Consider the following 17,306-nt stretch of genomic DNA (forward strand, 5'->3'; position numbering starts at 1 on the left):
GGACGCTGCTCCCGCGGCCCCCAGCCCCACGCTGCCCCCCAGACTCCCCCCGAGCACGGTCGGGGCTGCCGATACCCCTGCGTCCGCGCAGCTTGCAGCCGTGCTGGCTGGGAAGTATAGACCGCTGCTGCTGCTGCTGCTCAGCTCCGTATCAGCCCTGAGCTTCAAGAAAAGTTTCAAACCCTTCACGGTAACATCTGCCCCGAACAGAAACCCCTCTTCTTCATTTTAACTTAACACTGTGGTATAACAGTCCTACAGGTCTTGAGGGTGACAGAAAACCTAAGGGTGGGGTTCGGGTTGTTAGAGGTACCATCTACCAGCACTCCTAGCACAACCTCCTCCAGCAGCCCCGCAGAGACACTTGGAGAACAGACCTTGCGCTCCCCACGGGCTGGAGGTGCTGATCATCCCCACGCGTGACTCGCCAGCCGCAGCCAGCACAGGCCCGTAGCAAAGGAGAACTCCTTTGGCTTGTGCATAGGGCTTTACAGCAGCAGGGAAGGTAAAGGAGACCCAGCATCAGACTTTACAGCTCCAGGAGACAGAAAGTTAACGAAAAGCCAAAGCAAATAACAAGTTTGCAGCAGTTCCTGGAAAGGAAGAAGCAAGCTCTTGTGTTGAAATAGTTGTGCATCAAACCACCCGAGTCCCTGTGTCATTCCTCCTCCTTCAAAAACTACAACTCAAAAAAAGAAATACAGATCTTCACCCTTTTCTGCCTGCTCCTAGATAAGGAGCAGCTAGGTCCCCTCCCCTAAGAAAACCTCCCCTGCCCCAAGAAAACCTCTCTGCTTGTTTGCTGCAGCTATTTATACTGGTTGAAGTGGCTGCTCAGCTGCAAACACCCCTGGCCATCCCTGACACACCTGCTTGCACAGTGCCCCGTCAGGGGCAGCTCATTCCCCACTGCGGAGCTGCAGAGTTGATGAGGGATATTGCTGTGGTGGCCTCCATGCTGCTTTTCTTTCTTGTCTTTCTTTTTGTGGGTTTAGTATTGGGGTCTGTTTGCTACTCTTGGAGCCTGAAGAGCTGAATTTTGCCAAGGATCTCTAACTCTCTTCCGATACGACAGAAGAATCTGAGCTTTATGTGCAGGGATTTCTACCTCTGTAGACGAAAAAATCATAACACACAAGCTAAATTATGTTATGCGTCATTCTTCACACGACCTTAGTCGAGGGTCTCTTAATTCTTTTCTAATATGATAGAAAAGTCTGACCTTTATTTGCAACAAGTTCTGCTTTTACAGATGAAAATCATAATATGCATGTTATGCTAGGTATTGTGCAAAAGTATACAAATAGGGTCTTTGAAGTGAATTTATAAACCCCAGCCCCCGATGTGCCTCTGGACCACAGCTCTAATTAACACCAAATGCAGCAACACTCAGTCTCATGTGGGAGAACCAACTTCGTTAGGAAGCGGGCTGAAGTCTAACACACTAATTTCACAGAGGCCATTAAAAATACTGTATCAGCACAGGAAAGCAGCCTGTAAAAAAAAAAATCTGTTATTGTAACAGTATAATAAAGTGAAGCTGGTTCCTTTAACCCAGAATTTACAGACCGATGGCTCTTTTCTTCTGACAGCAGGGGTGGGAAACTGGGTTCATCAGTGCTTTTAATACAAAGCTTCAGGCACAGTCATTTACTGTCGTTGTGAACAGTAAGAGTGCACGTGAAATAGTACCGGGTAAGTCCAGCTTCACATCACATATTTGCACCAGCAGAAGTTAACGGCAAATTTCCCACATAGTTAACATCTCGTTAGGACTGGAATATGCTTGTTGGGCGGTAGTCTGAGAAATACTTCCTCCTCTTTACTAATGGGGAGGTCTTAGAATGGGGAAATCCCTCTCCCTTGCAATAGAATTGGGTGCATGTTAGAAATCGACAGCTGTTTGGAAATTCGTCCTCAGGGTTGAAATACAACTCAGGCATATAAAAGCAGTAAGCCACTCGTGTATACAGAGGATGGATTTTGGCATATGAGGATTATAGATAGGAGTAATCTCAGGTGCTTGACACTAGGAGGATTTGGCATCTCCTAACTTAGAGCATCTAACAAGTGTTTAAGCTGGGAGCTCCATCCTCTGGACTCTAAGCAGTGGTTTACTGGGGATAAAAAGCCTTCTCCAAAATGTAGTCGAAAGCAGGTTCCAAACTTGGTTTCTGTAATTAAGCAGTAAGAATACCTTCTTGTTCTCCCTTTCTCTGACATGCAGATGCTGAGGCAGGTACATCTCAAATAGAAACAGTCACAAAGATCCCAGCTAAAGGAGCTGGAGCTCAGAGACTGTAAAGCCATCACCAGTTCTACTTAATATACAATCTATTTATGGAAGGTGAAATGTAAAGCTAATTCTAGTTTGGCATATTTAAGCTAGATCCCGTTCAGTGTTTGAACCTGGGGAGCAGAACAGGAATACTGGGTGAATACTAGATCACTAGAAATTAATAGCTAAATTACCACTGATTTCAATGGGAGCGGGGTTTCCTGCTGAGGTTTGAATGCTGAACTTCGATGCAGAGAAGATTTTCTGCTATCCCTCTTGACTCACAGCTCACAACCATGTGATCCCAACCATCTGTTTGGTAAACTTTCTGATTTAAGCCTGAAATACTTGAATTCCATCTGCCTTGTCCTCCTGGGAAAAGCAAAAAGTAGCATTAGTACTGTCAAATTCCTTGTTTATTTTATCTCAGTGTGTCCCAGAAACTTGGGTTGGGAGGGGAGATCCCCCTGTTATCACCCCTAGAGCTTCCAACATGGCAAAGGCAGGCTTATGTCGGGGGGTACAAATGGGCTACTCCGGTCTGTACGTTATTTCTTGTTCTTTACCTGGGGAATGCAAACTATTAAGATCTTACGAAAATGTTAAAAGGTGCCTGGGAAGCGCCCCACCAGTCTGAGGCTGTCTGGCACACTGGTGTGAGATCTCTTTACTCCAAGATCTCTTTATTCCATGGGAATGCAGTCTGCAGTGGGCGGCAAACTCTGTCTAAAGCTAAATATTAGCAAATACTAGCAAAGATTAATATCAGCAAGTACCCTGAAGAGAAGGATGAAAAGAGGCTGAAAGGACCTGAGCTGTGGATGCTGCTGATCACCTTCCATCTCAATCTGGGCTCCTTTAAGATGTTGCAAGTCGGACAGCCAGAAACAGATGCTTCTTAAATCGTCGGTTGTTTTCAAAAGCCTTTTTTTCACCAAGGATCCTGCTGGCCAAATTTTGCTGTCAAAGACATCTTTGCACTCTGATAACCTTCAGATTCTGCCTTTAGACGTTTTTGTGCAGTCTCAGTCTTCAGATTTTCCTATTTCTGGCAACTGGGCAGGCACGCTGTATTAAAAGAAAATACTTGATATTTCTATTGATGATGCACAGCCAGACCGAATCTGGATAGTGCTAAAGCGAAAAACAATAGAGATAAGCAACAAAACACTCACCCTTATGACTAAATTGAGCGGCTGTGGTTGAGTACACAAAGGGAACAGCTCTGTGGTGGTTGAACACACGAACATCGCTCATTTTCAGAGCACAGGCTTGCTAATCAAGCCAGTGAAAGCTATTGTACTAGAAACTTAGCAACAAAAGGTTGCATGTGGAGGAAGGAAATGGTGTACTTGTGCAGTTATGTATTTCTAAGGGTTTATCAAATCGGCAGAAAGATCAAGCTATCTCTCAGGACCACCGTGTGTCTGCAAAAATACAGGAAGTGCCTTTGCCTGACCTTTATACACAATCAGAAGATTCCTTGGCAGTGCTTGTTTTTGCAGCCTCTTACTCCACCTCAGGAATGCTTTGGAGCACTGGCTTTCCCTGGGGTTTGGGGATAGGTGAGAAACATGAGCAGGCAGGCAGGCAGGCTGGTAATACATACAGCATTGCACATATACATTCTGTCAATGACTTCTTGAGTACCCTAAAGAGCAAGCAGATGGAGATGTCTATTAGGTCAGTTATGGCCTTCGCGGGGAGGCTGCGTGTGCTGGCACTCGGCACGGTGCTGTGACCCCATCACCCAGGCAAGGGTCTCCTCCCAGCTCTGCCACCGTCCTCGTGCGAGATGCTTCACTTCCTTGAGCTTTGGCTACGCTACCACTTTCTCTCTCTCTCTCTCTCTCTCCATGGACAAAAGATGGAGCCCAGGTTTCCGATTTAGACACTTCAATAACTAAATTAGGTCTGATAAACACCGGCTCCAGAGACACAAGGTTTCTGGAATAAGAGGTCGGTATTGTTTTATAGTAATAAGGATTATGGTTGCCGCTGCTATGGAGCTGCTTTGCTTTCCTTTTTAGCTAAATTTAATTTAGAGGCAAAGTTCATGCTTTATCTGAAGGTATGAGAGGGGAGGGAGAGTGTGGGACAATATGATGCCTTGGAGAAGAAAACCACCATTTATTTTGTCACATTTTTTTACATCATCTTCTTCATACAACAGTTTCATTGTAACACTTAATACATTTTTTAAAAAACACCAAGATTACTTGCAAAATTATATATATTTTAATATCCAAAAAGTACATTGCATATATATAGTAGCAAAAGCCCCATTTCCATGGGTAATTTCTTCATACTTAAATTTTGCGATTATTGCAGTAATGTTACTTATAAACATCCCAAAAGCACTAAGACCTAAACTGATTAGCTTGATCTTATTTTTCCATTTTGTTAAATAATGGCATCAGTGCTTCTGTTTAAAGTTATGAGCAGACTATAACGTTCTGGTTTCAGGCTCTCATCCTGCAATCGGATGCACATGGACCAAATCTTGCACCCACACAGAGTCCCAGAGGTTATGTCTAGACTAGATATTTGTGATCCTGTTAATTGGTTGCCAGTTAATACAAGTTAGCTAATAGGTTGTACATGTAAGTCTCGCCCCCCGCCATAGACATCTGTTCTAAAACACAAATGCTTGTGGTTTACCCTTCTGTTTATGGCACGAAACCACCATTTGTGGATCATCAAATTAACATGTGCAAAATTAGAGATGGCTGAGAATTTCTGAATGTTTAAAATTTAAATGAAAACCCCTAGCGAAAGTTTTCTAAAAGATATTATGAGAAGCATTCGATAATTTTCTCTATGAAGTGGTTAAGATCTTTCCAAAGTTCAAGATTTTGGTGAAAAATAATCACAAAATATTTAAATAGTTGCTTTAAAATGCTGGTGCATGTTTTCAATCAGCTTCAAGGCAAGCATGTTAGCTAAGTGGAGTTAATTTGCAGACAACTATGACAGGCTAATACAAGAAAAAACTCCACTCTAGGCAAACCCAGGGAAATCTGGAAGGTTTCTGGCTACTTTGGGGGTCAGTTATGGACCCAATTGCAGGACCAAGGCTATCTCCAACAGATACATTACTCACGTCTTATTTTTTAATTTTTTTAGCAAAAAGTACAAAGCTACAGCCCAAATGTACAGATTGAAAAGATGTACAAATTACATTAAAAAAACAAAAACAACCCACAAACAACTGAGCTGATAGTAAAAAACAAACCTGCATTTGTGACCGAGGTCAACTCGTTTTATTTAATCTTTCTTTTAAAACTGTGAGATATAGGGAAAAATAACTCTGCATAATTTATACAGTAATTTGCCTTCTGATTTGTTGACCCTTGGGATGACGGTCTGACAAACGCACAGCGTTCGCGAATCGGTAACGTTTAGCGATCCCTAAGACTCTGGCAGAGCTCAGGGGCCTGCTGTCATTTATTTTACTTCACTTTTGCTTTCAAGGAATGTCTGTGCTTGACATTAGGTTACTTTTTGTTCTGGTTTCTGATGTTTCTGGAGTTAATACACAGTCTAATGAAGCTGTACACTCTAGAAAAGTTCCTTCAATGCCCTTTACTTCTTAAAATACACATGTACATATATATATATATATGAATATATATATATATTTAATTTCCAGTTGGGTGAAAATCCTCATCTGCCTTAAAGCTAAGATTCCAGTTGCGGTCCCCTGCAGCCCAACGTCCTCCACTTAATGGTCAAATTGCCTACCCTCTCCACAGCGAGAAGAAACCCCATGCAGTCATCTTTTCCTACGACCCACAGTTGGATCTATGTCTTGTCAAAAGCCTTTGAATCCTTAAAAATTTCTCCCATCAAAAAGCTAATAATCGTTCCAGGTAATGGTGAACAATCTTCACAGTCAATTCCTACAGAGGACATAAGCGTTAAAAACCAAAGAAAATGCAGAGTACTGGCCCAAAGAAGCATCCATCTCTCAGTTCAAGACACAAGAGGCAAAGTTACAAAAGTAAAAGGTTTGATCGAGGAATAACCAATATCCAGTTTTAATTCTTCCCCAGAAAGGCCACAATTATCCATTAAGGGTCCCCCAAAAAACCATAAAAATCCCAGAAGTAAAGAAAAAGTCCAACCATACTGATAAAGGCCACTCGAAGATAAAAGCATCTAGTAATAGCTGCCCAAGTGTGGTGATACATGGGCGTTGGGATGGCGAGGGACATTGGGGTTTGGATAAATGCTTCCTGCAGGGGAGGTCCAATAAGGTGAGGCTGCTCCAAAGAAACTGGATGATGTGACAGGCATAGAAGAAGGGTGCGGGGGTACAAAGTTCACCTTCTGCTGATGGGCATGGTAAGACGGCATGTAGGAGAGATCTGATGGATACTTGTACATTGACGATTCAGTGGGATGAGGCTGAAGAGCCTGGGCAATGCCATGAAAGTCAAATTTGTAGGCATACCTTTTGCCATGCACTTTGGTCATAATGTTCTTATCATAGTAGTATCGGAGGGCTCGGCTCAGCTTGTCATAATTCATGTTGGGCTTGCTTTTGCGTTCTCCCCAGCGCCGTGCCACTTCATCAGGGTCCGTCATCTTGAATTCCCCATTGGTCCCTTCCCACGTGATACAGCTGGCGTTGGAACTGTCCGACAGCAACTCGAGGAGGAACTGCCACAGTTGGATCTGCCCGCTCCCTGCGAGAAGCAAGCCAAAGAGGAAAGGAAATGACATTGTGTTTCCTGCTTAAAAGCAAAGACAAAGGCAGGAAACAGAAGGACTATCTCGATCTTTACTGGGAACTGCTCCTTCAAGCCTTAGAAAGTCTTAAGTAGGAATGGATAAACTGTTCCCAGCAAACAAGTTAGTCAACCCTTTGTTCTGTTCATGAATTTGAGGTCAGATTAGATTTCATAATGGTCGCCTTTGGCCTTAAAATCTTCAGGCTATTCATAAACAGGCTTTTTCCCGAGCATACTGTTCTGCAAAATTTTTCACTGAATAGTTAACACAGTGTATTTCAACTCTCAGTTGCTTACTGCTTACCATGGATATTGTTTTGGATACCTACAGTTTTCTTTCCAGTTGGTGATCTGAGTTATGTAAGATTATTTCTTCCCCAGACTAGATAACTCCTAGTTTTATTCGGTGTGGTTATATTAATAGTAAAGAGCCTTATGAGGATGTTTCCTTACGAGCATTCAATGCATACAAGTTTGTTTAGTTCAAGCAGATTTACGCCAGGTCTTATCCCCCAAAGTCAGGGATTGTTTTCTGCAGATGACATGCTAGGGACAGTTATTATGCCATGACTTTCAGAGATGTTTTATGCCTTCCATTCAGCTAATCCGTAGCAGACAGTGAAAAACTAACCTGTGTCGCAAATCTGAGAGACCAGCATTTAAGTCCCCTATAAAACTCTCCTTAGGGAATGCTGGTTTTGGGTAAGAACATTCAGGATGGTGATTTTGTCCTGACAAAGATGATGTTGCACCACTTTCCTCACTTTTCTGTAAGGATTTTTGCAAAAGCACTTGTGAGAGCACAGCTACTAAGGTCAATGGCTCTCACAGCCTACCCCGATGGTAGAGGACAACAGCTACTCATCCAGTACAGAGTGGAGCGGTAGGTCAGAAGGAAAGCTAACCCCTTTGATAATGGTGGTCTGAAATTTAAAGATGAACTCACCTGGATTGGCAAGACGGCTACTAGTGGGCCCCAGGATTTGATAGGGATCTAAAAAAAACCACCCAACAAAAGCTATTTTAAAAAATGTTTCATCAAAAAGAAACAACAGTTCATTATTGTTTACTCTAGAAATGAGTTCAAATTTTCATTTTCTTTCTTTGCTCTTACTGCCTCTTCTCCTAGGGCCTGGAACAGACCTGATGTGTTCCTTATTTCTTTTTTAGCAAACAACCACCGACTATTTATGGAATCCAAAATGGCACCGTTTTTCTGGCATTGGTTTCAGACTTGCCTGCTTCCAAAATCTATAACCTCTTTGGACATACCCTACACTTATGTGTCAACTAGAAAACATGAAATGTGAAAAAAAGAAGTGTGGGGTAGTAGAACAGCAACAAATCAGGAGCAAATATATTTCTCCTAATAAGAGCTGGACAACAGATGAGATTTTCAAATTCACTTGTTAGCAGTTGAGCTTGCTTCCCTCTGAGGTCAATGAAATGTTAACCCAACTCTCCCTTACTGAAGCAAACAGAGCATTAGACAAATGAGAGTAACAGGAGTTTTGTCACTGGCTCCAATGAGGCTGAGTGCTTCTTGAAAACCCCACAATGCATTTATTAGGAATGAATTCCTTCCCTTTTTGTGGGGCCTCCTCAGCCCTAATCTCTACACTTCTCCTTTGCTTCCCTCTGGTTTTGGTGATTTGGATCTATAGCATTTGCTCGTGGATTGAATCGATGCCAAAAGAACCAACTCCCTAAAAAATAGGGGATAGAAAGCAGCTGTGCAAAGCAGAGAAGGTGGTATTTAGCTTTTCAAAGGCCCCTTGGGAAACCCGCAGGAAACACTACTGCTTGCTGCCCAACAGAGTTTGCTTTTCTTATTTGGTTTTCTTTGACGCAGGGGAAGCCCTGTTGATTCTGTTTGGAGATACTTCCATTGAACATCACTGCAGCAGAGGTGAAGAGGTAACGGGCAGACACTCCACCGCTGCAGCATGAACAGCTCCGTGCCCCTAACTGCTTCACGACCAATTACACGGCATGTCATGATGCTTCAAAGGAGATGCAACTGATGCTGGGCACTGCACGTGATTCAGCTGAAACAAGGATGTTTCTTTTGAATGGGGAAGGACAATGCAGTAAAATAGAAACAGTTTGGAACAATTGCTGTCACTGCTCGGTCACAGTTGACTCATTATTCTGAGACTTCCCTGTAAGGCTCTGCCTGTTTGTCCTGTGCCCGCGGTTGGTGCTGCTTGACACATTTATTCACCCAATCTAGTACCAATCTAATTACTTAGCAAATGCAGCGGGGACAAATTCAACAGTTACCTGGCTGGGGCCGTTGCTGTTCTGTTGTCTTATTCACATTTTGCGTCCCTGCAACAGGAGGGCCTGTAAAGACAGAGAAAGATCTTTTATGTACTAGAACAGAAGAGGAGGAATGAACAGAGAACAAGGCAAGTACAAGATACATTGAACAGGAATAATAGCGACTGGGATGGGAAAAGTTTTCTAATCCTAAGAGCTGATATTTTTGAAATTGCACTACAAAATTAAGATATTTCATTAGAAATTAAAAACTTCACCGTAAAATGAAAATATGCAGATGAGGCAAAAAAAAAATTATGTAGATACTTTATTAATTTTCTGTCTTTTATTGCAACTTAACTTCCATTCTAGTCTACATCCGTGTTTTGAACACAAAATTGGATTTTTTTAAAATGTATAAATTCTGACCTTCTTCCATGTCGCAACTTTTTTCATGTTTTTTGGAAATGCAAATTCTTTTTTAAAGCAACCTTTTTATGCAAAAACTTTTGGGTTTATCAAATCAAACATTTTGTTGAAAATATCACGGCCATTTCTATAAATCACTTCAACATTAACATCTGTTCCCCCTCTTCATATCATTTCTCATAACAGAAAACTGTAACTCAAAGAATGGTCTTCACATTTAAATATGCAGATGAGGCAAAAAAATTATTATGTAGATAATTTATTAATTTTCTGTCTTTTATTGCAACTTAACTTCCATTCTAGTCTACATCCGTGTTTTGAACACAAAATTGGATTTTTTTAAAATGTATAAATTCTGACCTTCTTCCATGTCGCAACTTTTTTCATGTTTTTTGGAAATGCAAATTCTTTTTTAAAGCAACCTTTTTATGCAAAAACTTTTGGGTTTATCAAATCAAACATTTTGTTGAAAATATCACGGCCATTTCTATAAATCACTTCAACATTAACATCTGTTCCCCCTCTTCATATCATTTCTCATAACAGAAAACTGTAACTCAAAGAATGGTCTTCACATTTAGAGTGCGCATAGCTCAGAAAGCTGCAAAGCAAAGGAAGTATAATCTGACAGCCAGGTTCTGCCACATTTATTTGCACCCGGTAGTATCTTGTTGAGAGTCAAATGTGCCCATCTTGCATTGCTGCACAGGGATATGCCCCAGCAGTGGAAGCAGGGGAGAGCGTGGCTCGGTATCAGCTGGCTATCTTAGCTAGAATACAGTCTTTAGGGACAGGGAACTGATACTTCTAACGAGATGTCACCCAGAGTGTACTGTGAATTCAAGGACACTATAAAACCAGTAAGAAACAAGAACAGTTGCGTGAGTAGGGCTCATGCAGTAGGGGCCCTATCTGCCTGCTAGACTTTGCGTAGAATCTTACTTTCTGAAAAGTAGTAAGAAACTCTCAGAATCTGCCCAAGCTGTCTATATCTGTCCCTAAAAAAATTACACCGGACTACAGGCAGGTGGTTAACATGGAGTCTATGTTTGTATGGAGGATCTGCTCCTGGCCCCTTAACCAAATCCTGAAAGCATTAGAGGTTCGTGCTGTCATCTTCAATACACGATTCAATAAGAAAAATATTTGTGTCAATTTCTATTTCTTTTCATAACATAATTCTAGCTCTTAACTTACTGACTATCCCCAAATCTTCCGCCCTTCTGATGCTCATAACACAAGCCAGCCATGCCCGTCTTCTCCCACAGTCTCATTTTGATCTTCCATTGCAGAATTTGTGATTCCCATTGGGACAACTTACTTTTGGTGAGGCCAGAATTCATATTACTGCCCCATCCTGTTCTCCTGACTGCATCATAGGAGGGATCTAATGACAAAAGACAACAGGCACAGAGGGGTTGAAATCAACTCTTCCCAGAAAAAAACTTGCAAGAATCTAGCTTTGTATCTTGGTCCCAACTGGCTTGGTATTATGCAGATGTATTATTTTTTCCTCTTCCATACCTCCTATGCTCCCTTGGCCCTCTCACAAAGGCAACAGGCTGTAAATACAGCAGTTGGGACTACCTGTTTGGGCAATGCTCGAGCCTGAGACATTCTGATCATGAAGTACAGTCATTGCACTCAATGGAGTTTAGAGTGCGACTCATCCCATCCAAAAGGAGACCCCCTTTCTCTCATCCCAAGATGACAGAACACCACGGGCAGAAAAGGAGGATGAGATGAACCCTTTCATTATTTCACAGAAAACAAATGGCGACTTTAAAACCCAGGGAGGCCAAGGACTTGACATGCACAATAAGGAAGCTATTTTAAGGAGAAGGAAAAGGGGAAAAAGCATCCTCTCAAGTGAAATTCAAAATGCCCCTCTGACCATGCCGCTGGAAAGGAGTGAGCACTGCCCTGTGCCCCGTTGGGCTGCACAATGCAGCGGGGCTGTGCAGCTCCCTGCGGAAACATCCCAGGCACTTGCACATTCCTCCCGGTGCTGGGAAAGCTGCTGCAGCTTTGAAATTACAGCCTTCTAGTTATTGGCATGAAAAGGAAAACAGAGAAGGGACGGGAGAGGGAAGGGGAGGGGAAGAGAGGGAAAGAAAGAGGAGGAGGGAAGAGAGGGGAATAGGGGAAAATAGAGCTCATGTAATCTGCCTATTTTTATTTTTATTTTACTTATTTGTTTTTTCCCTTTTTACTAGAAACCACAAACCCCACTGCAAATAGATCAGACTGAAAAACAAACCACTACGGTTTCAGCCTGGTACAAAGAGTGTGACGGGACATCTCTGAAAGAAGGAGGCAGCAGGCCCAGCCATGCTGTCCCCAGAAGGGAGCCCTGTCCCCGCTCCCATGGCCGGGCAAGGAGCAGCAGGGCTGGAAACTGGCTTGCAGCCTGGTGCTGCTGGGGAACTTTATCCCCAAGCTCAGTCCTCAGCAGTTATCATTGTTGTAAATAAGATGCTATTTGCACGGGTGGCATTTTCCTTGCTGGAAACCCGTCGTGTAAATCCTAACTTCATCTGAGTGGACCCGGAGCCTGGGCTGCTGCTTTATCAGTGACTGAAATCAGGAAAGCAGAGACGAGGTCTGAAGTAACCACTGGCTTTTCCCATGTCCTCTTTGCAGCCAGTCTCTGACTTTCATTTCTCCCCTGGGATATCCTTCAGAAGTATTACAACTAGAGCTATTAGAGCAATGATTTGGGAAATATTTTGAAAAAACCATAAGAGTTCTGCATTGAGAGAGAAAGGCAAAACCTCAGAAATTTCCACCGATCGAGATGCTAATGTACATTTTGGTTAGCTCAATCAGAAACAGTTTTGCCATTACGTAATTTTAATGGAAATGTCACTTACAGGGTGATCCTGTTAAAAAGAAAGGTAGCAATTAATTTTCCAACAGAAAAAATCTTCTCAAATTGGGGAAAAAATTCCTTTCCAAAAAGTAGCAGAACTCAGTGAAAATTTTCAATTTTCTCTGGTTCTCTTGGGTCAGATAATCGACAGAAGTGAATCAACTGCTACAAACGGGTTGGTTGATTCAGATGCATCAGTGTGTTTTGAGTAAACAAATCGGCCATCATCTGGATAGATGATCATCCTCCTCCTCCAGATGGAGAAACTTTGTCACAGAGGAAGAGCGTGCTTTGCTCACAGTGTTACAGAAAGAGTGTAAAATGCATCTCCTGAGGGTTTTTTTTAACCAATAAGTGACACTATTACAATCAGATGTGCTGACCAGGCGTGTATTGCTATGGCTGCTTGGGCTTTACAAGATCGAGGCTTGGTTTTCCAGATAAGTTTGGCTAAGTGTGGTCAAAATTATCCTTCAAAACCTCTCTGAATGGGTTTCCTTGCAGCATACGTTTTAGGATGTAAAACGTCAGCTTGGAGGGAGGGTGTGCATGTGACTCAGCCCAGGTTTAATCCAGGTTTAGCATACCTCACATGAGTCCCTTTGCCTCATTTTCCCCTATATAGTATGGATTATGGAGTAAAGTGTGGGCATATATAGGGGCAGCCACACTTGTGTTGTTAGGATGAGACTTAGCTCTGAGCGTGACTTTGCAATGGTAAGAAGGGTTAAATACGATAGCTAGCAATACAGGCGTTGCTATTGAAACGACGTGTTCACTCAGCTAGTGCAAGTTTCCAACTCTTTCCCTCCCTCTCACAAAAGAAGTCCAAATCCACTAAGGTATTTTTGTTTTGTTTTCTCAAAAATCCGTGCAACGTGAAAGAACCGCACCAGCCCTCCCGGCTTCCAGGCCCAGACTCTAAAGCTGAACGTGTTTAAAACAAAATGGAAAAGGCAGAGCCAGGGAACCTATCCAGAGACTCGAGTTTCTGCAAAAGCAATATTGTTCCCAGGACCTGACGCCCAGTGGCTCGAAGAGATCCTACAGAACTCCAGCCAGACGGTTAGTTACAGGGAGAGTCTTATCTGTCATTAAAACCACTTGGATTTTACACCAAAACTTGCCGCGCTATGGAAATTCAATTAAAAGACTTGGACTGAGGTCGTCTTCTGGTGTAAATCAGCAAATAGCTACAGTGAAGTTAGGGGCAAATTTATACCAGCTAAGGATCAGGTCCCCAAGTCTGTTTTAGACTTAAAAGGCCCAGTGGAACAACAGTCCTATGACAAATGTGTGTTCAATACAAAATGGAATTAAAGAGCAGAAAATAAATCATAGATGCTTTCAAGAAATGTCATTCTGCAGCTGTCTGGTTTATGTCCAGAAATTCCCCAGAATGAATGCATACTCTATTACAAGTAAGGTAAAGGATATTAATAATGCTTTGCACTTTCACAGCACCTTTCAACCAAGGATCTCACAGCTTTGCAAACATTCACACTCACAGCGCGCCTGGGAAGAAGGTTAAATATAATTTTATTAATTTACATGCATAAACGCATTTTCCTCAGGCTTTGGCTGCCTTTTCCAGACGAAGTGGCTTTCCCAGAAATCAGGCTGTGTGGAACAGAACATGTAGCATTGGTCTCTGGATCCTTTCTAACCTTCATCTATACTTTCTCACCCCAGATCTCCCCCAGCTCCTGCCTCGCCACCCTCTGTGCCATTTGGAAGTTCTCATCCTCTGCTGTGCAACTCCCCTTTCAAAGTCTACTGTTTCCTCTGGAATTAGATGTAAATCAGAATTAACACAGCAGTGAAACAGCCTGCTAGGCTATGCAGAAGGCTGAGAAAAGGCTTAGAACATGGCAAAACTAGCAAGATCAAGACTGGGCATTAGGCAGGCTGCCCTATAAAGGTCAAGAGACGAGCTAAATTATCCAAACCTCTGCAGTTTCTTCTTGTCAGACTGTCTGGCGCAACAGAGGAAGGACTTGATGGGGGAAGAAACTGAGGAGTGTGTCCCAGGGATCCCCTGGTTGAGATTGTGGGACATGGAGGAGGAGAACGGCTGCACGTTGTGCTGTGTAAGTGTAGGAGGTATGGCACTGCAGTCGGGAAGATAAGGCAGGCTCCACTGAACCCCCAGTCCACCTTTACAGACCTGCCCCCCTCATCTCACAGCTTCAGTGCTACTTTGCTCCTGTTCCCCGTACTTCTGGATCATATTTAGTCTAAACAGACTAGTAGGCTCAAATATTGCTGTGGACTAGGGGCAGATGGACAGACACACACAGACTCGTATCCCTAGGAAACCGGGCTTAAAATCCCCAGGCAGATTTCCACACCACAGTGAAGACCATCCCAGATGCCTAGCAGTCCTTTCAGCTTCAATGCAGTCCAATGAACGAGCCATTAGGGAATCTGTGTTTAAGATATGATGTATTAGAGAGCAAACCCTCTCTGATAAGCTTTAAAAAGTTCTTAAAAATTTAAAATAACAATGGTGTTTTATAAATCCGAAAGCTTGGGACGGAGGGGAGAAGCAAGGGGGGGGGAATTTCAGCTAAACAATAGGCTCACAGTCCCTGTGCTTCCTGAGCTGCTCGGTGAGTGCTGACAGCCCCTTCATGCTGCTCTCTCCGTAGGAGCTTTTTCAGTCAAACCAGATTCAGGCACTATTTTGCGCTACCAGCCTTGATAAGGTTTTCCAGGAGAACAATAGGCACTGGGTCTGTAATATCCTCATTTTTCAGGCCTTTTTGTTCTAGGATGGATACAGTGGGGTGGGTCATTTATGGACTAAATGCTTTATAGGCACTATAGGGGAATCTTATTTGAAATGCCGTCTATGCTGGCATAGTGCCCTTAATTGCAAGCAAGGCTGGGAAGGAATAGCATGGTGTATTTATCGTACGCGTGGCATCACTGGCAGTAGCGGCAGCTCTTTTCCAGCCAGGCACTGTCTGTTTTATGAACTGCTGGGTCTCACTGTCAAGGTGCGGGGTGACTGGTCTGAACATTAGCTCCCTCTGTCAGACCCGTGGGCAGAGTCATGCCTGGGTTAACTTTTGTAGAAGATGTCTGGGGAAACAAACGTGCAGCAAACTCACGGGGGTGTCTAGATTCCCCAGCATGGTAGGTGCTAAGCAATAGAAAGAGCCCACCAATCTCTGCCTAACAGAGCTGATACCTCCAAGGAGTTTAGGAAGCCAAAGGATGGAAAGTGGTTTGTCCTAAGCCATGGGGAGAGAGCCAGGAAGAAAGTAAAGGTAAGTTTTCCCAAGCCTCAGTGAATTGTCTGACCGCTTACTAACACTGCCTCCATTTCCCTTTGAAGCACAGCGGCAGGCTCTGACGGAGTCTGACTTGCTGACTCAGCTGCATAATAACAACAGCACTGACTGTAGTCATTTAGCCACCTTCTATTGGATTCCTTACCACAGCATCTTGGGGTACTTTACAAAAAAAAGGTCAAATGACTCCAGTTCACATGATGGAAAAACTCCCAAACCTGAAATACAGAAGGAACTGCTCCTGAACACTCTCTCTCATTTGGTTAGGGAACACAGGCACTACATTTCCAGAGAGGACTTGGCCTTACAAATTTTGGTGAAGAAAACCAGGGGAAGGAGAAGGCTGCAAATTTGGAGCAGGCTATGGGATCCACGGGATTCTCCATGCAGAACACAGTCTGGTTTTTGCAATGAGTCCTTCTGCTTCAGTAGGAAGAAAGGATCCTGGCTTGGTGGCTGGAATTTAAATTAGCTTCTCTAAATGGGGAAAGCAGAACCAGGTGTCCTAGGGGATCCAGGCTTGTGATTAATCTAAGTGGTCACTTGGGGTCTATTTTGCGGCAACTACTTTATAGGGAGAGTGAGAAAGGAGGGCATAGGACCTCACCGCTTTTCCTCCCAAAGTGAGGTTGTGTGTGGTGGCTAGGACGGGCACTATTCTGGTATCTTGGAAAAGTCCCAGCGTAGGCGCATGGGAACAAAAAACACTACTGCTGCAAACCAAACATGTAAGCAAGACCTGCCAAGCTGCTGAGCGTCCAGCCCTCACACTCCTGTCATTTAACCTCCTGGAGATTGCATTGAAGAGGTGGGGTTGTGTTTAAAGCCAGTTGGAGAGAAGAAACCTAGACTGTGGGTTTCTGGAGGGGCAAGGAAGCCAAAAACACCTCCAACTCCTCCTAGAAACATTAGACGCATTGTTTTAAATGATGGCAGCAAACATAAAGGTTGTAGAGTCTGTAAGGCTCTTCTCAGGCCCACTCTGGCTCCAAGTATATGTACTAAATGCTCAACACATACGGTGCAAAACCTTACAATGTCAGCAGCAAGAGATTTGCTTAGATACAGTTTTTCTTAGCACAAAGCTGTGAAGGCCCTGGATGCTATCATTTGTCTGCAGGAGGTTTGACAGTGTGTGGCAGAGATGGTGGAACAGGACTAGAAAGCAGAGCAGAGTATGAGGAGTCCTCTGGCCTTTTCAAACGGCTACAAGAGGTGGCTCATGAAAATCAGCAATTGGCTTCCCTTAACATTTAGCCCTATGGCATACACCCAGGTATGAGTTACATGGGTGTCCTAACTGTATACGCTGAGACCTTGAAATCTCACCCACAGCATCATTCGTTTTGCAGTGAATTACTTTTCAATGTACTATTTCTGCTAATTAAAACAATTGCTTAGCATGTATGCCATACGTCACGCTGTATGTC

At 43.3% G+C, this 17,306-nt stretch overlaps 1 protein-coding gene across 5 annotated transcripts in view; it reads right to left on the reverse strand.

The window, feature by feature from the left end:
- Window positions 1-4,393: 4,393 nt before the first annotated feature.
- The window catches only part of FLI1 (Fli-1 proto-oncogene, ETS transcription factor), a 91,505-nt gene continuing 78,592 nt past the window's right edge, over window positions 4,394-17,306 (reverse strand). For 3 of the 5 annotated variants that reach the window (XM_009272990.1, XM_009272994.2, XM_009272991.2), the window contains 4 exons: window positions 11,027-11,092; window positions 9,298-9,360; window positions 7,961-8,008; window positions 4,394-6,969 (listed from right to left, as the gene is read on the reverse strand). In XM_009272990.1, the coding sequence (XP_009271265.1) occupies window positions 6,440-6,969; window positions 7,961-8,008; window positions 9,298-9,360; window positions 11,027-11,092 (707 nt within the window). In that variant the 3' untranslated portion in view covers window positions 4,394-6,439. The remainder of the gene's footprint in view (window positions 6,970-7,960; window positions 8,009-9,297; window positions 9,361-11,026; window positions 11,093-17,306) is intronic. The other 2 variants (XM_019470389.1, XM_009272993.1) reach the window with 1 other exon arrangement.

Source organism: Aptenodytes forsteri, unplaced genomic scaffold, assembly GCF_000699145.1.
Source record: "Aptenodytes forsteri isolate BGI_AS27 unplaced genomic scaffold, ASM69914v1 Scaffold126, whole genome shotgun sequence".
Taxonomy (NCBI): Eukaryota; Metazoa; Chordata; class Aves; order Sphenisciformes; family Spheniscidae; genus Aptenodytes; species Aptenodytes forsteri.